Source organism: Sciurus carolinensis, chromosome 11, assembly GCF_902686445.1.
Source record: "Sciurus carolinensis chromosome 11, mSciCar1.2, whole genome shotgun sequence".
NCBI lineage: Eukaryota > Metazoa > Chordata > Mammalia > Rodentia > Sciuridae > Sciurus > Sciurus carolinensis.
The window spans coordinates 121,581,738-121,605,333 of NC_062223.1; the positions used below are offsets into that span (position 1 = coordinate 121,581,738).

General features: G+C 42.1%; 1 protein-coding gene across 2 annotated transcripts in view; it reads left to right on the forward strand.

Annotated features, from left to right (window-relative positions):
* Nucleotides 1-23,596, forward strand: part of Ubash3b (ubiquitin associated and SH3 domain containing B) — a 140,029-nt gene that overhangs the window by 116,012 nt on the left and 421 nt on the right. For both annotated transcript variants that reach the window (XM_047516592.1, XM_047516590.1), the window contains exons 6-13: nt 3,532-3,740; nt 8,036-8,168; nt 9,820-9,940; nt 11,208-11,330; nt 12,600-12,692; nt 13,768-13,912; nt 19,242-19,348; nt 21,977-22,086. In XM_047516592.1, the coding sequence (XP_047372548.1) occupies nt 3,532-3,740; nt 8,036-8,168; nt 9,820-9,940; nt 11,208-11,330; nt 12,600-12,692; nt 13,768-13,912; nt 19,242-19,348; nt 21,977-22,086 (1,041 nt within the window). The remainder of the gene's footprint in view (nt 1-3,531; nt 3,741-8,035; nt 8,169-9,819; nt 9,941-11,207; nt 11,331-12,599; nt 12,693-13,767; nt 13,913-19,241; nt 19,349-21,976; nt 22,087-23,596) is intronic.

The following is a 23,596-nucleotide window of genomic DNA, read 5'->3' on the forward strand; positions in this document are numbered from 1 at the left end:
TCGAAGTTCTGCCTGACTTTGCTGATCAGAATGTCATGTCCTCCTTTCCAGTCACTTGATGCAAGTTTCTGTAAAGATGAATTAAGCAGACTAGGTCTGATCCTCTTTAAGAATTCTGACATCTCTTGGGATCACTTAAGATCGGCCCTAAAGATGAAGAGAAAGGTGTGGCTGATTGGAGACTTCCCAAAGACAAAAAAAAGTCAAGGGTTGCCTGTGATGGCCTCTGAGAAGTCACCTTCCTGAGAGGAGAAGGTGGCAATGGAATTTTACAAGGCACATCCTCTAATCAACACTGCCCTCCAGTTAGCTCAAAGGGTAATTGCTTTTCTGCCTGACCCACATTCTGCCCAATTGGCATGAAAAGAAAGAGGCAGCAAGCGCCCACATGAATTATTTTCTAAAAATAACTTGGCCTCTTTTATCTCTTATTTGTAAAAGCTCATTTATTACTGTTCCTTCTGATAAAACACTCCTGGTCTCCTTTGACTGGACCCTCCCTTTGAAATCTTTTGGTTTTACCTGCAGACTTACCTGTGCCTTTCTGTGTATGCAAAGCTCTTGCCTTCCTCTTCCTTCACTCTGTCTCCAAGAGGCAGATTTGACTGACTGTTCCAATGAGCAAACAGATGCCTAAAGAAGGAGATCAGCTTAGCGAGGACACTTGGCAAGGCACAGTGAAGCTTAGGAAACTTGCAAGGTCTCATCCCTCTGCTATTTTAGATTTTCAACTGATTTAGTCTTACAAATACCTGTTTGTACTTCACATGGGTTCTTCTTCATTTGTGATGACATTGGACCATACAACTTATATGCACCACGTAATAGAAATTAGAGGAAGGACAGGGTTTTATAAATGCATTAATTTTAGAGCGTAGCATCCCTGGCTTCAAACCTGACTCCCTCATTTCATCGGTGGTTAGATTCACTTTGACAACTTATATAACCCTCCAGTCCTTGGTTTTCTCATCTGTAAAATGGTGATAATGTTTTGCTGAACTGTTGCAAGAACTAAATAAGAGGATGTATGGAAAGACCCTAAGGTAATACCTAACAGAGGGCAGATGCAACAAAGAAAGTGCTGCAGCTATTATTGTTCCTAAAAATAAAAAGAACTCCAAAGGCAATGCTGTTCAGTTTTTATTGTCACATGAAGCTGAGATGGCCCTTCAGTCAGCTAACTTGGGGTTTAATTTCAGCAAGGAAAGAAAAACATACCCAAGATAGACTGTAGAATTCTCAGAAGCAGATGTGAAGCATAAAAGAATTAGTATAATGTGGTACAAGCTAGGCATGTGTCCTAATATCTTACATTTAGACTGTTTTTGTGTCCTTTTGGAAAGTGGGAAAGGGCAGGGGGATATGGGTCCCAGTTGTTATTTTATTTTTTAATTTGATGATAATGATGATGGTGGTGGTGGTGCTGGAGATGGAACCCAGGAGCTAGCTTGTTAAGCACACATTCTACCACTGAGCTACATTCCTAGCTCCACAGTTAAAATTTTAGATTTGCTGCAGTACCTTAATTCTTATTTCATTCATTCCATAAACCAATATTGTTCAGCAACTGTACACTTTGGCTATATTGTCCCCAACCTTTCCTGTGCCTTGATTTTTCTGAGGAAATCCTACAGATAGAATACTCAGCCCTCTTCCTGATGGGACAAAGGAGGAGTTCTCTGAGTTTCTTCAAGCTTTTCTAAGGAAAGGCACTGCTGGGCTAAGAGGATTGCTAGCCATGCCTGTGCCGTGCTGAAACAAGAGAGGCTGAGTTTAGACTTGTCTCACTATGACTTGCCACCTCTCTCCACCATGGTTCAGGAAAAGGAATGTTGCTTTCTGAGGGGCCTCACATACCCAACTTTGAAATTTGATTTAAGAGATTCCTTATAAATTCTTCTTCCTTTTTTCTTCCCCCTAGTACTGGAAATTGAACCCAGGAGCTCTTTACCGCTGAGCTTTCTTATTATTTCTTATCTCCAGTCTTTCTTATTTTTATTTTGAGATAGGATCTCACTAACTTGCTGAGTCTGACCTCAGACTTGAGATCCTCCTGCCTCAGCCTTTTGAGTCACTAGGATTACAGGCTGTGCACCTCTATGCCCGACTTTAAAATAAATAAATAAACAGCCCAGCAGAAACCTTCCTGGTTTGTTTGGAAAAGCGGCTTGAGTATATATAAGGCAGAGGAAGCAGGAGAAGGAGAAAGGAGGCAATCTAGATGGAAGATCTAGCCCTGAAAGGAGCTAGAATGATACTTAGGGAAACAGGTGCCTTATGAAGAAAGCAGTGGTGCAAACAAGTTCCCTTCATCCTCAGAGACAAATCACTTTACTGGCTCTTTCTACTGGAGATTTCCAATAGAAAAATCTTTCTGCAGTACTTGTTCCAGTGACTCTTGTACCACTGAGCTAATCAGCTCACAGGCCTACCCAGTTAGGGCCCAGAGGCCAGGGTAGGCTGCAAGGAAGGGCACTACTTGGAAGATCAGGCTCATGGTCTAGTAGAAACAATTAGGCCCCTTCTGTGTACAAGGCTCCATCCTAAGGCATTTTTTTAGATTGTCTCATTTAACTTTTATAGTCCAGGTATTATTTTATAGATGAGAAAACCAAAGCCAGAGTTAAATGGGAACTAGAATACATGGTCTATCACTAACAGTGTTGGGACTGCTGGAGGGAAGGTGGGAAAGCATTTACCATCTTGCCATTCCCTGTGAAACAAACAGGATAGAGGATGTTTTCCTTACTATTGAGGTCTCCTGCTGTTAATTTAAAAAATCACTAATGTTTTCTAAAGTACCTTCAGGCCTATCCCTATGATGTTAATATGGCAGGAAAGGAAGGCCCCTAAAATAGAGTCAGCCAGCCACGTGGCATGACTCTGTGCTCAGAGAAGGAACATGTGGTCTCCAGCTGCTCCATGATGACAACTAGTTATACACCAAGCCACACACTGATGTCTATGAAGAATAGTTTCCTTTCAGGGTCTTTGTTAAAAATGTAGGTTTAAAGAAAGCTCTTTGAAGGCAGGAACCAGGTCTTGTTTGAACAGCTGAGTCGGGGAACCCTTCACTCCCAAGTCCTTCCTATAGGAGCAATTCCCCATCCAGCCCTTCTGTGATCCCCACTTGCTTTCTATGAGCTGAGTTTCACGTCTGCTGTAGTGTATCCCACAGCCGATGGAGCAGGAGAAACTGGATCCAAGTCCATTGGTACAGCCATTGACTGGAGAGCCTTCCAGCTTTCAGATAAATTTCCAGAAACCATGTCTGAATTCTGATGAGAAGTGAAGACATGCCTGAAGGAAAGTCTGGAACCATATAGGAGCACAAAGTGCCAAAAACATTTTGATGAAGTGCTTTCTGATTAGAATCTAGGTCTGCTCAGAGCCGGCCTGTCCCCGGGGTCTCCTGGACATATCCATACCCCGGGTGGTGTGTGCTGTTTATACAGAATGCTCAGGCTTGCCCTCCAGACACTCAAACAGTGGGGAGACATGGGTCTCACACACCCTCTCTTTCTCTTTCAGACATTACAGGTGATCTACCCCTACACCCCACAGAATGACGATGAGCTGGAGCTGGTCCCTGGAGACTTCATCTTCATGTCTCCCATGGAGCAGACCAGCACCAGCGAGGGCTGGATCTACGGCACCTCCCTAACCACTGGCTGCTCTGGCCTCCTGCCCGAGAACTACATCACCAAGGCTGACGAATGCAGCACCTGGATATTTCACGGGTAAGCAGACTCCAGGACCTCAGCCTGCTGTTTCTTGAAGAACGTTGCTATGGCAGACTCTAGGAAGTGGCAGGGAAATGGACTTGACCTTGGACCCATAGGGTGGCAGTGAGAGCAAATGGTGCCCTTGGGGAAAAAGACTCGTTTGTTCCACATTTCCAGGAAAGGAGCTGACATGGGACTTGAGAAAATGGAGAAGCGGATTGCTATGCTCACTCTCCTGCCCCTTTTGATGCCGATGAATCTCAGTCTGCCTAAGGATTCATCTCTCTAGCTAATCTAGTGCTATCTCTTCATTGCTTCATTCATTTGCTCTGTCTCCTTGTCCTGAGTCATTACCCAGGACAGCCAGGTAGATTCCTACTATGCCTACCAGACCAGTAGTGGAAGGGGATTCAAGGGTCTGGAGCCCTAACTATGCTTCTTACTTCCTAGGTGACCCTGAGCAAGTTCTCAGACTTGGCACATGCATTACCTAGGCAGCAGAGAACTGAAAAAGGGCACATTGCCTGCCTACCCCATTCTTCTTTATAGTGATGACTTCTACCCATCTCTCACTACCGCCCCTCCCCCATACTGGTCCCATGTTCCGAGTGGCCTGTGTTGTATGGCCAGCTTTGTCCTAATAGAGAAAAAAAAAAAAAAGGAACAAAAGTTACCTTCTCTTTGTTAACCCAAGCAGCTCAAAGGCAACCCTTCCCTGGCATGCCTGGGCATCCAGCCCAGAGTGTACATGCTGGTTTGTTGTTCTTCTGTGTTGTTTTTGCTGGGTGGTAACAGGGGCTGAGAAGCGGAAGCCCTGAGCGCCAGCTGCCTGGTGGCTAACACTATTATTACTGCCATTGGAAAAAAAAAAAAAAAAAAAAAAAAAAGGCAGAGAAGGGTGATTTCTCCAAGTGTTTTGCCTGGAGGGAAAAAAGAAAAGAAGGCGCCCTACCCTGGTGAGCAACAACCAGACAAACCACAAACCCAAAGATGAGAAAGAACATTTTCTTCCTCAATAATCCCCACCCAGCAATTCCTTCCTCTGCCTTACATTCTCTTCTTCCACCCCAGCCCATGAACATCGAGCCTTAGAAAGTCAAAGTTGTCTCATGTTCCCCAAAACATTTGCTTTTTCAGAAATGTTTCTGAAGATCAAAATACGTGAGTTGGGTTTCTAGAGTCACCATCTCATCTCTATAAAAACAGGGAAGGTAAAGTAGAGTCGGGCACCACATCATGTTTCAGCTAACGATGGTCTGCGGATACGACCTTGGTCCTGTAAAGTTATACAGTTTGTTCAGTGACACTGTAGCCTGCTTAGTTTAAATACACTCTGTGATGCTGCACAGAGACCAAGTCACCCAGAATGCATCTCAAAATGCATCCAGTGACACATGGCCTTATAGATGAATAAACTTGGAGCTGAGAGATTATTTGCTTGATAAAGCACAGTTCCCAGGTCTCTTTCTTCACAGTAGGGCTATGTGTGGGAAAAGAGTATATGTGAGAAGATCTGCTAACCTGTTTAAGATCCCTCCATTCAAACCCATTTTTCCCCCATTAGAGCTCAGGCCAAAGCCCAGGTGAACCCAGGTGACTTCAGGCAGTGGGTCACACCAACATCCATGTGTCATCATCTCCTTTTATTTTAAAGGTTACTAGTGATGTTATTTCCTAGGAACTGTGTCGGAAGGTCACCAATCATCATCCACAGCCAACCCTGCCAGAGTGGAGAAATATTAATGTTAGGCACAGAAACACTGTAATTAAGAATTCTGGCTTTAATTGCAATAGTCTTGGACTCCCTCTTACCAGCTCTGTGACCTTGGCTCTGTTACCTTACCTCTCTGAGCCTCTGTCTGCTCACCTATACCATGGGGATAATAATCACACTTACCTCATGGGGTTGTTGTGGAGAGTGGAAAGCACTTAGCTTGATACAGATCAGCACTGAATATAAAATAGCCATGAGAGTTATGATTATTCTTTTTTCTGTCTTATGTTTAAGATACTTATCAAATCTAATGCCTCTTCCACAAAGGTGATCCTCTAGACACAAACTTCTCTTTGCTATTTAACTCCAGAGGTGGAAATGACTCAAGGAGACAGAGCTCCATTCTAAGAGAGGCCTTCCCTGGCTCCTAACCAAAGACAGATTGGAGGAGGTGGAGCCACAAAGTGGAGGCTCCAGCACAACCTGGCTGGTTGGTGGGAAGTTACAGAGGGGATCCAGGCAGCAACTGGAGAGTTGGCATCACTATCTTTCTCACCCATCCCCACCAGGGGACTCAGTTCTCTGGGTCCCTCCTAAGGAAATGTTTTCTCACTCCTGTTGTGGGACTGTCTTACCTGGTTCTGAGTCCCCCTAGGGATTTTCCAGTTGATGAAGCACCAGGGTATCTTCTACAGTAGGCTAGCTGCCTGGCCCTTCTGAGCCTACCGCAGGCCCAGCGTATTCTAGAGAGGAGCCAGAGTTCCCTGGTGCTTCAGAAGAGGTACCAGGTGTCATGCCCAGGCCCCTCTCTACCCTGTTCTTAATATAAAGCATCTGTTATTCTTTTGGAATTGACAGCCCCACACCCATCTCAGAGAGAGTCAGGTCCTTTGGTTCCAGTGACAATTAAGAAGGGAAGAAGGCTGGCATTCTCCTTGGGAGAGAAGGGATCCTGTCCATGTCTTCCTAGGTACAGTAATTAGAGACTGGGACAGGCGAGATGTCAGCATGATTCCAGAGAGCCAGACATTTCAGGCCCTGAAGCTTTGATGAACCAGATAGGAAAACTGAATTTTCTTCAACTGCATAATGTTCAGGAGAGTCTCCATTTAAAATACAGGAGAGCAGCTGGCCTATTAGACTGTGTGAATGGCACAAGATATCCTTGAGCTACAGTTACTTAAGTTTCCCCATAACATGTTTCTTTTGACTGCACGTCAGTCTTACTGATACAACTTTGTTAAACTATAGGTTCCTGGTTCCCACCCCACGCCCACCAAGTCAGGTCACAATCTGTGAGGAGTAGGACCCAGGTGGGGGGCAGGGATACTTTTTCAAGATCCCCTGGTGATTCTATTATGCACAAGGTCTGAAAATTACTTCTTCAGGGCATGAGGTTTCTGAGACCTTTGCTTTTAAATAGAATGAATCTATCATTCCTGGTCTGCAAAGGACCACTTCTCAGAGTAAAAGGAGTCCCAAAGTATTTAAATCTTATAATTTTTTGAAAAATAAAATTGACTTAACACCTGGTTAGCTTAATGATATTGGGGAATATAACAAGTCCTTTTCAAAAATAAAATTTTCATAGTAATGCTATGCTAAAAATGAATAATCCTGAACAGGTACAAACCTGGACAGATTGCTGGGTCCACAGGCATCAATCAGGAGTCTACTGGACACAGGGGGGCATATTGCCACACACATTGTAAAGATGTGAGAAATCTGATTTAAATGCTCCTCCTTAACACTACCCCATGATACAGAGGGAGATGTTTGTTGGATTTGCCTAACCATACCTAAATAATAGTGTTTATTAGCTAAAGCTTTTGGAGTCTTACTAGCACAGTAATTTAAATGCTGCGTGTTTTGACAGGCTTCCCTTTAGCAAGATCTCTTTTGGGCCTCTGTAGTTACAGTGGTTCATGCAGAAAGGAAAGTTCTTGGCTCACAGTTCTAAACATCTGGTGAGAATGGTCTCCTCTGAAATACGACTATCCTTAATCATCTTGTCAGTTGAGGTGGGAATAGGGGTTGGAGACTGAAGAAGTTAGAATAGTACAGGATAATGGCCATAAAGTTTCATTGACCCTAAAGAGCTGCTGGCAAAGTGGTGGAGATGGTTAAAACTTTTGAAACAATTTTTCAAAAAATTCTCATTCTTTCCTTCAGATGGAAATTGCCATGGAAAAGATGAAGGGCAATGGGAATTGTTTATTTCATTTGAACTAGAAAAATAGCTGGAAACAGTGGTACATAATTGATACTCATTATTGTTTAACATGCCTTTGGTGCCAAGCATGCCTGTGGCATCCTGATAAGCACAAAATCACTGGACCCCATCCCTCACCAGGAGGATGGATGCATTTGTTCTGGGCACGAAAGTCCATCTGCTACAAATTTATTAACTGCAGGACTTCAGTATTTAAAAAAAAAAAGATCTCCTCCCCAGGGATGGGGGCCCTGTGCTCATGTTCCCCAGCCACTGTCCTACCCAGAGTGTGATGTGCTAATTCCCACTTCTCGTAGGCCCCCAGGTCAAGGGCCAATGACTCCTGGCCAAAGTAGTTAACATCTTCCTCATCTTCCTTTGCAGTTCTTATTCCATCTTAAATACATCATCGTCAAACTCGCTCACCTTTGGTGATGGAGTATTAGAGAGGCGGCAGTATGAAGACCAGGGACTGGGGGAGACCACACCTCTTACCATCATCTGTCAACCCATGCAGGTAAGGCCAGTAGTTATGGTTATATCCTCCAGGCTAGTCAGGATACACTGAGAACCTGTTTATTAAGTATGAGCATAGCCCTTGCTGCCCCAAAAGGGTCCCTAATCTCTTGAGGAGAAGCAGGTGCACAAGATTATAAAATATGGCCAGGTGTGGTGGCATGCATCCGTAATCCCAGCAACTGGGGAGGCTGAGGCAAAAGGATCGTAAGTTTGAGGCCAAACTCATCAACCTAATGAGATCCTAAGCAATTTAGTGAAACTGTCTCAAAATAAAAAAGATAAAAAGGACTGGGGATATGGCTCAGTGGTTAAGCACTCTGGGTTCAATTTCTGGTACCAAAAACAAACAAAGAAAAAAGATTATAAAATATATTCAGCAATTCAAGGCTGCAAGAGTCAGATGAGCGATGCTAACAGTGACCATCAGCATGTGAGTCTGGCCTATAGAGAGAAGAGGAGATTTTATCCCTAATACAGGAATAATACCCAAGTTGTATTAGCTTTGTAGATTGACATGAAGACCAAAGGAAATAATAAAATAAGACTCTTAGCACCATAATTGGCATATAGTGAGTGCTTAAAATATGGGAAGTTTTCCAAGAAAGTTTGGAGGTGACAGGAAAACAAGAGTTGTCATTCAGTATTACAGACAGAGTCCAGTGGAAAGGTCGAGCTTGCTGATCTTTGCAGTTTTTATTTGATCTTAAAAGAGATCAAGACAGTAGAGCACTTAGACTAGAGCCCAGAGTTTGAAAGAGGGAAGAATAGGAAAAGAGATGGGGAAGTCTTCATCTTCAATCCACATATTAACCTTGTTAGACCAACTAGAAGCTAATGAAAAGTGCTGGCTAATGTGAACCTGGCAGCACTGAGGAAACTGGGAACAGTGGATGATATCAGAAAGAAAGAGTATAGAAATATCTAGAAGGATCCACCAGCATTTATACAAACCAAAGTCACTTGGACATGCCATTGATGAGACTTGTCTATTTCATCATTGAGAAGTGACAACTGTCCTCCCTGAGCCATTTCTGAGAACACCAGATGACCCACATGGTCAGACCAGAGCCCACGTGATTACTGGAATAGATAAAGCAGGAATTTCCTGCTGGAGCACAGAGCACTGACTGTAAAACCGCATTGGCATTAGGACTCTTCCTTTTTCCTATGGGACAATGTGGTCACCACACATTTTAGATGTGAGATGGGCACATTTGTGACAAAAGAAGACTTTGCTCCCTGAAGAAGCTGATGAAGCATCCCTTTTCGGGAGAAAGTTGTCCTGGCTCTTCATTAATGGCTAGTTTCACCTCTAAGCTGTAACTGAAGTGACCTTGATGTTTCAGTAGCTGCCAAATGCTACTCCCACTAAAAATAGCACCAGCACCATGAAAATACCACTTTCATGACCCTTCTTATCTCACAAAGCACCTGCAATTTCTTTCATTTGAGCCTCAGAATAACTTGTGAGGTGTACAGAATGAGTCTTACTATCCTCATTTTACAGTCAGACCAACCTAAATCCAAGGCAGTTAAGAGGCTCGTCCAAGTTATGTGTTAACAGACTTGGCCTGGAGCTCAGTGCAGCTGACTCCATATACTCAATACTGTGCCATGTTTCCTCACTGTTCACTTCTCTTCCTCTGCAGCCCCTGCGGGTCAACAGCCAGCCTGGGCCTCAAAAACGATGCCTCTTTGTGTGTCGGCATGGGGAGAGGATGGATGTTGTGTTTGGGAAGTACTGGCTATCCCAGTGCTTTGACGCCAAAGGTGAGTCCATTGATCCCACTCCCCTTTTTCCACAGTTTCTCTTTCTTTGGTTTTAGTTGACCACAGTCAACCATGGTCTGAAAAGATCAAGTGGGAAATCCCAGAAATAAATAAGACATAAAATTTAAATTACACTCCATTCTGAATAGTATAATGAAATCCCAGTGTCCAGTTCCATCCTGCCTAGGTGAATTATCCTTTGTTCAGTGTATATACACTATATATGCTACCCACCTGTTAGTCACCTAGTAACTCACTTGATTTCCAAATCTACTGTCATAGTATCATAGTGCTTATGTTTGAGCATTTCTTACATACTAGCCTGATGCTAAGTCTCAACGGCCACATCTTTCACCTCACTTTACTTCATCACACAGCTATTGTACCATTTCACCTTATAAGAAGAAGGATTAATACAATACAGTATAATAATTTTATGAGAAACCACATTCATGTAACTTTGTTTACAGTATATTTTTACAACTATTCTACTTTATTATTAGTTATTGTGCTTGATTTATGAATTAAACTTTATCCTAGGCACGTTTGTGAAGGACATAACATAGGGTTCAGTACTATCTGTGATTTCAGGCATCCCCTGGGGGTCTTCTAACATCTCTTGCCTATAAGGTAGACTTGCTCTATGTAGTTGGTTGACCTGCTTAGCATTGGCATACCTATTACGGCCTCTAGGGGGCATAGTCAAGCTATGTAACTTATGTATATGGAGTTATGTATGGGTTTGGATACTATTGAAAAATGCATGTTATCCATAAGTCCTTCCTGATTCTTGAATTTTAGGAAAGAGGTAAGTGTTCTTGTCTCTACTCTACAAACGGAGACAAGAGTTCTAAAGAGTAAATGACTTGCCCATGGTCACATGGCAATGTCTGTTCAAGAAACATAGTGATTCCGCAGCCAGAGTTTCCTCCATTAAACTCTGCAAAGTGCAAAGTAGGTCTTTCTCTTCTGTTTCCGTTTTCATTTGAGTGACATTTTGAGTTAGGGACTTGCCTGTCAGAAAAGTCCACCTACTTAGAATGTCTAGTTGTTATCATCACTTAGAAACTATCTCTTGTCACTTCTGTTAACAGAATGGAAGAGTGGGTTCCAAGCCAGTTTAATGAAGAGAAAGTGTCAATGTTTTCCTTCAGCTCCAGAGAATTCAGAGTCTTTGACTTAGGAGGATGTACCAAGATCAACAAGGGAAGTCCTCAAGAAACAAGAAACTCATGTAGCCTTTATTTGACCTTTTTATTTTCCCCAGGCCGCTACATACGCACCAACCTAAACATGCCTCATAGCTTACCTCAGCGGAGTGGTGGCTTCCGGGATTATGAGAAAGATGCTCCCATCACTGTGTTTGGCTGCATGCAAGCAAGATTAGTAGGTAAGAGTCCTGGGGCGATACATAGTATTTCCTGACCCCTTCTTCAAAAGACTAGTACCAACTATATGCTAGGACACTTCCTGGGATTTTCTGTAACTTCCCTATATGTGATCTATTTCCTCAGTTCAAAAGGGATTTATTACATAACTCAGGATGCTGGCTTGATTTACCAAAGTGAAGAAGACATGGTCCTTACTGAGGAGCATAATAAGAAAGGTCAAGCTTGCTTTACTTACATCACTGGTGTGGCAGACAGGGCAGATTCTAGTTTAAGACAGCAGCATTTGCCAACATAGCTGTAAAAACAGGGTAATAGTGAGGAGGGAACCTTGGGGTTGCTGAATTTATAGGGGCCATTTGATGCTTTGAAGGCTGTTTGCAGGCCTATTCTGTACTGACTATGCAGAGGCAATGCTGTGTTCCGTTCTTTCCTTTAACAGACATTTATTATTTAATGAGCTAGGTGTTGGTGACCCATGTGTGAAAGTCCCTCACTCTAAGGGAAACCAACATATATGGATAAGCTATACATCAAGTATTGTGGGAGCTCACACACACACACACACACACACACAGAAAAGACATAAAAGAAGTGAGCTGTGATACAAAGTGGAAGTTGCCGAGTAAAGAATCAGCAGGAGGAAGAGAAGGACATTCTTGGTAGCCGGGACAGTGTAAACAAAGTCCCAGAGATTAATAGCATCCACAGTGTGGGGGAAACAAGCTGTCTTGTTTCCAGAGCATAAATTGAGAGGCAGGACGAGAAGTAGACTGGCAAGATTAATAAAGACAAGTTCACAGAAGACTTTTGACCATTGTATTAAAGTGTCTAGAGTTTGCCTAGAAGAGAAAAGAGGTGGTTTTCATGAGTAAAGAGTTAAAGCATCAGATGTACTTTATCCGTGGTGTGCAAGAACATGGCCAGTGGAGAGACTGGTTAACACAGAGTGACATGGAAGCAAGGGCAGTCCTCCCCCTGTATCACAAGGTAGAGGTTAGAGCACCATCCTGTTCATAGGTCTCTCCAAGGAGAACATTTTACAACTTGTTGGCATGAGGGAGAAGGAAAGGAAAGGCCAAGAAGGGGACAGCCTGTTGCTTAGCCTCTTCCACACAAACACTGATGAGGGGGTTTGTTGGAAACAGGGATGACGCTCCTGGATCTACGGGAGCCCCCACTAGGAAAGAGAGCTCTCTGGAGTCTTCCTAGCAACCAAGTGAAAGTCAAGTGACTCTGTCAGGCTGATTCTCCTCGGATTTTCTTTGCAGGTGAAGCCTTATTAGAAAGTAACACCATTATTGATCATGTCTATTGCTCCCCATCCCTACGCTGTGTTCAGACCGCACACAATATCTTGAAAGGTAAGACTCTGAGGTTGAAAGTCAACTAGTCCATCCTTCTGTCTCTAAGCACCTAATTATCAGAGGATAATTATCGTTATGGGATATTCACCAATTATAAGCTTTGAATCTGAAATTTTTAGCAAAGAATCTTTCACGAGATGACTGATCTTGCGCAAATCACAAAAATCAAACTGGGACAGCATAAACCAGATGAAACAAAGTTTACCAAAAATGTTTTTCCTGAGAATTTAAAGCTCTTTTGTTGTTGTTGTTGTTGTTGTTGTTTTGGTTTGGTTTTTGGTATCAGGGATTGAACCCAGGTACACTTAACCACTGAACCACATCCCCACACTTTCTATATTTAGAGACAGAATGGACTGTATACTTAAGCTAAACAAACAAATGAACCATAAATGGACAAGCCAACAAAGAATTTGACACTATATTTGAGTCTAATTCTTTAACCTAAGTAATCCTTCCCTGCACTGCCATGAAGCATTTATATATTAAGTTTGCATAGAAAAACTGGACTAAATGTAGTATAAAGAGAGCTAAGCTAATAAATAGGGACAATTCCTGAGAGTAATCACACTACAGGAAAATCCAAGACTTGTGTACAGGTACTTTTAAATATTCAATATTAGATTTTCTGATAGGAAAAATGAATAATTTACATGATCTTAAAATTCAATGGAAGCTATTGTATAGTAGGGGATGCTAAAAGAATATCTGCAGTTTTTAGTAACACAATCATGGAATTTATTTTGGAAAGAGGAATTACAGTAGTCACAGAATTGAACAAATTACATGGATAATGGCTTGTGGTTTTTGCTCTGAAATCAGACACCATACATCCTTAAAGCCAGCATACGTTCTGGAGGTGCAGCCAGAGCATTAAACTCATGTGTCATTAGAACACAAAATTTATAGGCCTTGCCTAAACCCACAGGCTTCCACTTCTTCAGCTACCTGTAACATCTGGGGAAAAGAACAGTTGCTTTAACAGAGTTGTGTGATAATTTGGCCTATAACTTATTTTTCCACTGAGAACATAATAGTACTTCCTTCATCTTCATTTTGTTTTACCTCCAAGGTTTACAACAAGAGAATCACTTGAAGATTCGCGTCGAGCCTGGTTTATTTGAATGGACAAAATGGGTTGCTGGGAACATGTTACCTGCATGGATACCTCCTTCAGAGTTAGCTGCAGCCAACCTGAGTGTTGATACAACCTACAGGTAACCCTCTAAAACTGCTGCTTCCTGAAGCCAGTGTGGAAACACTTTCCATGCTATCACCAGACCAGGCTAATCAAGCCGATGAAGGGCAGGCATAGCCTGCAGGTAGTTTGTTCATAATGGGGCAGACAAAGCTGTGAGTTGAGAAACCAAATCTGGAGAAAAGCCAGCATTCCCTTGCATTAGGTGTGTTCGTAATTTTCTTATCTCTGTGATTTAAATACCTGACAAGAACAACTTAGAAGAGGAAGTTTATTTTGAGCTTGTGGTTTCAGAGGTTTAATCCATGGTTGGCCAGTTCCATTACTCTGGGCCCCAGGTGAGGCATATCGTGGCAGAAGGGTGTGGTGAAGGAGAGCTGTTCAGTTCCTGGAAGCCAAGAAGCTGAGAGAGAGGAAGGGACCTTAGACAGATATAGTCCAGACCATGCCCCAGTGACCTGCTACCTCCAGTCATGCCCTCCTTCCTACAGTTACCACCCAGTAGTCCATTCAGTGGATTAATTCACTGATGAGGTTGCAAGTCATAATCTCATCATTGCATCTCTGAATATTTCTGCATTGCCTCTATTAAGAGGAGCTTTTCTAGGGACATTAATTCAAACCATTGCACTGGGGTTGTGGCTCAGTGGTAGAGCGCTTGCCTGGCGTTTGTGAGACATCAGATTTGATTCTCAGAACGGCATATGAATAAAAAAATAATGGTTGATTGATAACTTAAAGAGTATTTAAAAAAAAAAAGATTCAAACCACTAACATTAGGATAGTGTGAATTATAGTCTTCATCCCAACCCATGTTAGATTTTCCCGACTTTATTATGCTTATTTCAGTATAATAACAAAACCATTTTGCATTCCAGGAACATGTACCAGCTAATGGTAATGCAATTCAGAAGGTTGTTGGGAAATAAGGGAGGTGACAATGTCCCACCTTGGATTTTCACTTTTAACTTTCCAAAGCATTTATTATTCTCCCTCTTATGTTCACTTGTTAGGGATATCACCCTAGAAGGTTAGCAAGTCACTTTTTTCTTTTCTTTCCTATTTTTTACAGTTTTAGAAATGGAAGGAATCCAGACCTTCACACATGCTAAGCAAACCCTCCACCATTGAACTACATGCTGAGCCCAGCAAGCCACTCACATATGAAAGAGTTCAAGTGGCTTACCTAAAGTTATATATATAGTGACTGGCCACACATAAAAATAATGATGACAACTAACATTCACTGATGAAATTCTACATACCAAGTACTATGTACTCTTTGCAGTCATTCTTATTCCTATTCTGTTGCTTTTGCCATTAGTCTGGCTGTACTGAATTTTTTTTCCTTTAAAGTATTGACTGCTTCCAGCTGATAATTCACATGCACACTTAGGAATCAATCAGTGAGTCAGGCATGGTAGCACACGCCTTTAATCCCAGCAGCTCAGGAGGCTGAGGCAGGAGGATCATGGGTTCAAAGCCAGCCTCAGCAATTTAATGAGGCCCTAAGCAACTTTGTGAGACCCTGACTCTAAATAAAATATAAAAAAAGGCTGGGGATATGGCTCAGTGGCTAAATGCCCCTGGGTTCAATCCCTGGTATAAAAAAAAAAAAGAATCAACCAATGAGAGTATAGTTACATTGTCTATTAAAAATTCACTCAAGCTATATAAACTCTCTTTGAGGAAGGACAAAAGGCACAACCATGATAATGGGAAATTAAACTCATATTTCTTAGAGCAGAATTTGGAACAAATGACCAATATTAATGCCAACTCTCTTCCCTGTGATATCTGTTGAAGTTTCATTTCAAATACCTACCCATACCACCAATGAAGCAATGTGAGTTTTTCTGGCTAAGGTAGGAGAGGTTATCCTTTTTCCACACTAATATTTTTACTCTGCAGATAAGATGTCAGACAACCCCTTCTTTAACTGTGTGATACTTCTTGCCTTAAAAGAATTAGTATTCCTCAAAAAATAAAGTTACACCAGGAGCCCTGGTGCACACTTGTAATCCCAAAACCTCAGGAGGCTGAGGCAGGAGGATGGCAAGTTCAAAGCTATCCTGGGCAACTTTGTGAGGCCCTCAGCAACTTAGACCCTTTCTCAAAACAAAAAATAAAAAGGGTTGAAGCCAGGTGCAATGGTGCATCCCTAGAATCCCAGCAACTTGGGAGGCTGAGGCAGGAGGATCATGAATTCAAAGCTAGCCTCAGCAACTCAGTGAGAACCTTTCTCAAAATTTTTAAAAAATTAATAAAAACGGCTGGGAATGTGACTCAGTGGTTAAGTACCCCTGGGTTCAATCTCTGGTACTATATAAATACATAAATAAATAACAAAAATTAAATCAACAGTCTGCTCCCCTACCACACTTGACATTTTGTTCTGTCCCCTCTCTGGTCACTATTTTTCTATCCTTCAGGCAGCAGCGGAGATTGCAAGCCTTTGTCTCTATGTCAACAGCCATCATCCACCTAGTCAGAAAAGAAACTTTGAGTTGCTGCCAACACTGGTGAAGTGATTTTTGTCACACTCCATCCAGCCCCAGCCTGGCTTATTTAGGCCATCAGTGTCCTCTGTTTCCCCTTTGGTGTGTTCTGCAGTGTTTCTCAAGCTGACCTGCAAAGTTCTCCAAGGTCACTCTAGCTGAGCCTTCTATGCACTCAGAGAAACACACCCAGGCACCCACAGACAACACAACCCCATCAGCAGTGCAAGTAGGATGAAGGCCAAGAATTTGGAAATCAGGGCATGGTCCCTATTCCAGATTTTTCTTTTTCCCTTTTCAGCAAATCAAAGTTCAATCCAACCATTTTCTGTTTGTCATGGGGGGAGGGAGATGAAGCCTCTAATTCTCAGTTGTTTGAGAAAGCCAAAATTATAATATGTGAAAGACACAACCCTCAAGTTGAACTCCCCGGGAGATTAATGATGCCAAATTGAACAGGCCTTTTGAAGCAAGTAAGTGAAACCCAAGGGACTAAAGACACCGTGACAAGAAGAGAAGCCCTTCCTGGGAGTCAGGGTAGTGTAAGTCGAGAGCACTCAGCAAAAAGCCCTGTCACCTTGCAACAGGGGCCAGCAGTGAACAGGAGGGAGGGGAACTGGAAGCCAAGTTAGGGGAACTTACTAGACTGGTGAGTCATACCTAAGCTTCATCCCTGGGCAGCAAGAGCAGCCTAGAAGGTGGGGGTGGCAAGCAGCCCCCGTCTTAGCAAGCTGGGCCAGAGCAGCAATGCAGGAAAAACAAAACGCATACCAACTGAGCAGGTTCAGAGCAGGGAACAGGGCCCTGACACCCGGGAAATGGGATTGGAAGAGGGCATGAATCTGGACTGCTAGAGAGGCAGCAAATCAAGATTTGGTGGGGCCCAAGGTAGAAGCCTGCCCTACAGACTGGATCAGAGCAGCAGGGAATTGGAGAGTTGATGAGGGAGAATGCTGTTCCAAAGATGCCACCCAAGAACCTGGAGCACTGAGTTCCAGGTCCACTGGATGGTTGGAAGCCATGAGTTCAGGACCCTGCAGGTGTGGCAAACAGCATGATAGGTCCTGCTGACAGGAACGAGAAGTCTTCCCATACCCAACCGGACGGGTCAGATAGTGGAGCCATTCAAAGGTTCTACTTCAAGGTGCTGGGAGAGACCACAGGCAAGAACCAATCAGGAGAAACTAGATCCCAGCATCTATCCTGGCCTTCACTCACATAAATCTCACACATCACAACATGATCTAACCCTTGAAGTGACTCCTTGGGCCGCATGAAGTGGCCTGTTGTCCCAATGAAGGGAAGGAAGCAGCTCCTAGGAGAACCAATGATGTGAATGGTAGTGGAACTGAATGAGAGGTGGGGTTAGGGAGGAAGAGGAAGAGAGATGGTTCCAGAATAAGCAGGTCTAGCCCTGTCAGTGGTGATTTGTGTCTCTGCCAATTGCCCAGGGTAGGGTGAGACTGCTGCATGCTGGGAGATGGTTCCCTAGGGGCAGGTTTCCTTCAAACGGAACCACAACAACCCTGACAGTAAGGCCTGGTGCACAGAAGGGCCACCTTGACAAGGACACTGTCGGAAGGTCTCCAGTGTGGAGAATATGCTCACAGACCAGGTCTGAGACCCAGGTTGAAGTCTAGGTTCTAAGAGTTGTTAACAATCTGAGCAAGTCGTCTGTGGCCTTTTTGAGCCTTGGTTTTGTCATCCAGAAACTTGGGATTTACAAAAGCATTACTGGAAAGATTATACTGAAAAATACAGTCAGGATGCTTGACAGAGCCTGACACCTGGAACCCCTCAGGAAATACTTGTAGTACTAATGGTTGTAATTCAGATCAAGATGCCATACGGGGGTTGCAAAAGTAGCTCAGTGATAGAGCACTCGCCCAGCATTTGTGAGGCTCTGGTCAATGCCCAGGAGAAGGGAGGGCGGAAGGGAGGGAGGAAAGAAAAGGAAATGCCATGTGACTTCACTTTGAGAGCTACCACCATCTGTACCAGGTACAAAACACCCATCGGTGAAAAACAAAATAAGAACAGAGAAAAAATAAAGGGCATGGTCATATTAAACTTCTCATGGACCAGAAACTCTGAATAGTAAAGAGAGGTGGGAGCAGGTGGAGGTGGGCCCCAAGGGCATTGGATGACTGGGTCACCAGGTCAGGCACTTTGATCTTTCTTTTAAATGCCTTTGTAGATTACATCATAGTTATCATTTGCATCAATAGCCTTCCCACCTAGTTCACAGAGAGGTATCCTCAAGCCCAGAAATTGAACTTTCCTCATCTTTGTGTCTTCTGGGCTTCTCCTAGTGCCAGGTATATGATCTACATCTTAAAATAAGAAGCAAAGAGAAGGAAAAGGCTGGTGGAAATTTTACGAGGTCACAAATCAGATGGACTGAACATCTGCTTTTAAAACCTGTCCTTGCAGCTAATTGTGTATAAGTCTCCTAAAGAGAGGCATGGGGCATCCTAGTGATCTGAATAGGTAGTAAAATCTAATCTCACCTTGCTTCCTATAAGGTATATAATTAGGTCCATTAATGGCCAATAATCAGTAAAAGTAATCTAACCGTGGGTATGTCATCCTGTGCATGAAGCATGAACTAAATATCTCATTTTTCAACAGGTCACTGTGACACCATACAGACAGTTTTTGTTTCTGTACATTTCAACCCCATGTCCTTATAGTGGGAATACTCTTCTCTTTACCTCCCTTCTTTCTAGGGTCATGGATAGATATATGGGAACTTTAGAAGGGTCTTGAAAAAATGATTTAGAATGATATCAGTTGCTTCATCCCAAGATCCAAATGTTTTCATTTCTTTTGTTCATTCTTTTGTTTCAGACCTCACATTCCAGTCAGCAAATTAGTGGTTTCAGAATCCTATGACACTTATATCAATAGAAGTTTCCAAGTAACAAAAGAAATTATAAGTGAATGTAAAAGTAAAGGTAGGTGGTATTACTTTGGACTCCATATTTAAATATATCACCATTTCTCCATCATGGTTAATAGGGCTACTCAAGATGCTTACAGTTGCTTTGACAGACTTGTTCAATAGAAAAGAAATATATTTCTGACTCTCTTCTAGATTCTTTGACATTGAATTTGTAACATTGTCTGAGTACCTAAAATAGTAGGAATTCCAGGGAGCACACTAGATTTAATTACTAATACTTAATAACTTATATTCTGCACTATAGCTTGTCATCTTGCACCCTATGAAGAGGACTCCCTATTGCGATTTCCAAAAGGTCTCTAGAATAACACTGTTTGCCTACAACTGATCTGAGAGCATGGACATCCACGCATAAAACCATCTACACAAGCTGGGCATAGTGGCACACACCTATAATGCCAGTGGCTCAGAAGGCTGGGGCAGGAGGATCACAAGTTCAAATCTAGTCTCAGCAAATTAGTGAGGCCCTAAGCAACTCAACAAGATCCTGTCTCTAAATAAAATATTAAAAAGGGCTGGAGATGTCACTCAATAGTAAAACACCCCTATGTTCAATCCCTGGTACCAAAAAAAAAAAAAATCTGCACACATACTAGCCATGCTGCCACCAACCAAAAGAAGGGTGTGTAAGGCTCATGTCCATTTGTTATTACGTTTTCCAAAGATTGGGCTCAAATATTTAATGATATTTCAAACTGACTCTTGGCTATAAATTTTAAGTTAGTATATTTATAGTCATAGAGCAAAAACTATAGTTATGTGCACAAAAAATGTTGATAGTAGCCACATCAATGTTCATAGCTGCTCAATTCACAATAGCTAGATTGTGGAACCAACCTATATGCCCCTCAATTGACGAATGGATAAAGAAACCATGGTATATATATATACAATGGAATATTACTCAGCCATAAAGAATAATAAAATTATGGCATTTTCAGGCAAATGGATGAAATTGGAGAATATCATGCTAAGTGAGATAAGCCAATCCCAAAAAAACCAAAGGACGAATGATCTCGCTGATAAGCGGATGATGACGCATGATGGGGGGTGGGAGGGGGACAAGAATGGAGGAAGGAGGGACTGTATAGAGGGAAAGGAGGGGTGGGAGGAGTGGGGGAAGGAAAAATAACAGAATGAATCAAACGCCATTACCCTATGTAAATGTATGATTACACAAATGGTATCCTCTACTTCATGTACAAACAGAGAAACAACATGTATCCCATTTGTTTACAATAAAAGTAAATTTTAAAAAAAATGTCGATAGTAGTTAGCCCTGAGCAACAGTGGATGGGGTTGTCCATCTACCGTTCCAGTTGTCACTCATCGGCTGCTCACTACCATGTTAGCTTGTGCTAACAGCCAAGAGGTCTCCAGTGCTCACAGTTCTCTAGTGGCAACATTTAACTCTGCATTAGAAGGGTTGGCAGCAGGGGCCCTGTGGATGTAGATGAGCACTGCCTTTTTTTCTTTTTTCTTTTTTTTTTAAATTATTTTATTTTATTTGTTCTAATTAGTTGTACATGACAGTAGAATACATTTATACATTGTGAAAGATCTTCTTGATTGTGGTGGTGGTTATACAAAGTCACACATGTGGGAAAGCTACACAGAACAATGTACTCATACACTGTGAGTGCTTCTCAGCCTGTTGAGACAGAATAAACCAAGCAGATTGTAACAGTGTCTGTCTCCTGGTTTTGATAGCATAGCATAGTTTGAAAGATGTAAGCACTAGGGAAGGTTTCAGGAGACCTCCATCTGTATGTATGTATATATGTGTAACCTCCTGTGGATGCATCTATAATTCTATAATATTTTTTCTTTTTTATCCTTCTTTTATTTAACTTATTTATTAATTTATTTGGTACTGGGAATCAAACCCATAGTTATGTGCACACTAGGCAAGTATTCTGCAACAGAGCTACCTTCCCAGCCCCTTTTAAATTTTTTTAAAATTGACATTTAATTGTATTTTTATGGGTTATAATATGATATTTCAATATGTATATACAATGTACGATGATTTAATCATGGTAATTAACTTCTCCCCTCTCCTTAAACATTTGCCATTTCTTTGTATTGCATACAATTTTTTTTCTTTCTTTTTTTCTTTTTTTTTGGGGGGGAGGGGGATGCTTGGAATTGAACCCAGGGCCTTGTGCTTTTAAGGCAAGCACTCTATCACCTGAACTATCTCCCCAGTCCCTGTGTTGCATAAAATTGTGTGTGTGTGTGTGTGTGTGTGTGTGTGTGTGTGTGTTTTAATAGATTTCCTTATTAATGAAAAAGTTTCAAACTATTGCTTGGGCAAATGGCCTTTTTAAAATTTTTTTCAGTGCTGAGGATTGAACTCGGGGTGCTTTACCACTGAGCTACATTCCCAGTCTCTTATTTTGAGATAGGGTCTTGCTGAGTTGCTGAGGGTCTGGCTAAGTTGCAATCCTCCTGCCTCAGCCTCCTGAATCCCTGGAGTTACAGGCTTGCTCCACCATGCCTGGCTTTGTCTTCTTTTTGAGAATGTGTTTCCCTCCTCAGAACATGAATCTTCTAGAATTTACAAAGTTCAATATATCTTTATAGAAATGGTCTTCCCATTCTTTGCTTTTGTCCCCAGGAAATAACATTCTGATTGTGGCCCATGCCTCTTCCCTTGAAGCATGTACCTGCCAGCTTCAGGGCCTGTCGCCTCAGAATTCCAAGGACTTCGTGCAAATGGTCCGAAAGGTAATTCAGTCTTGAACTTATGGGACCCATGGTGCCTAGTAGTTTAATAGCAGTTTGGTGACTGGCCGATAGCTCATTTATTTGAAGCATGTATTTATGCTGTGCTAGGAAGATTCACTTATTGATTTACTCAGCCAAGATGTATTGAGTGGGACTCTGTAAGGCACTTTATTAGACCTTGCGTGAGAGAAAAAGATGTTTTAACGACAGTTCCAGCTTCTCAAAGCTAAAATTTAGGAAGCAGCTGAGAGTCACAAGGAATGAGGGACCTCAGAGTGGATAAGGAGAGGTGACTCCAGCACAGCTGTCAGCTTAGCTAGATGGTGTTTCTAGCAAGCCAGCAGGCCAAGGAAAGCAGCGAGTGACAGCGATCAGGCTGCGAGGCAAGCCCAGCAACAAGGCAAAACCCCAGGAGGTTGACCTTCACGTCTGGATTCTTCCTTTCCATCTTATAGAAAGGGTTTTGGGTCAGTCCCCTCCCACACAAGGCAGCTACTTCCTTTCTGTGCCACCAGAGATCTAGTTCAAATTCAATTGCATTCTCTTCTCATTTTTAAACAGTTTACTTACGCATCTGTCCTTCCTATTAGTCTTTAAGCTGCTGGAGGGCAGGGATTCTTATAAATGTAGCTCTGGACATATAATATGAAAATAAATTTTTAAATTGCCATAACAACTGGTAATAACAAGGGTAGAACTTTTGCTTTGAATGTCATGGATATGTGTGCCCCTCCCCAAGCAAAAAAAAAAAGATAAAGCAAGGGTGGGACAAATTATTAAAACTTAAATGATCTTTCCCATTGTGTTCAAGTATAATTTCAAAAATGTTCAAATAACAAAGAAAAAAATGTTCAAGGTGCCTTTTTAACTTGACAGTATGATTGGGGATTGATGTGTAAATTAAGGATTAACTCCTAGCACCTCAGCCTCCTGGTTGCCCCCACTTATCCCAAGTTTCACTTTCTGAAGTTGCAGTTACCTGTGACCAAACACAATCTTAAAATACAATACTGCACAGTAAGATATTTTGAGAAAGAAAAGGACCACATTCATATAACTTTTATTACCGTGTATTGTTCTTCTATTTTCTTTATATTGTTGTTAATCCCTTACTGTGCCTAATTTATAAATCTAACCTTATTATCTGTATGTACATATAGGAAAACAAAAAAACAGTATATAGAGGGTTTAGTATTATCTAAGGTTTCAGGCATCCACTAGGGGTTTTGGAATATATCCACAGTGGATAAGGTGGGGGTGGGGGAACTACTGTATACTTTTTGTTCTCTTGTCTCCCACCCTATCAAGCAGCAATCTATAAACAATTACTTACAGCAGGGGAATTCACTGTTTGATAGATACTTCTGATGAATCCTGCTGCACTGTAAATACTCTTCCCTCTCATTTATCAATTCTATTCAGATTTATCGACTTTCAAAGAGGATGTATTTCTACAAAGCCCCTATTCTAGAGCCACCAGCATATCTTTGTGTCTAGGTGAAAGTTTAAG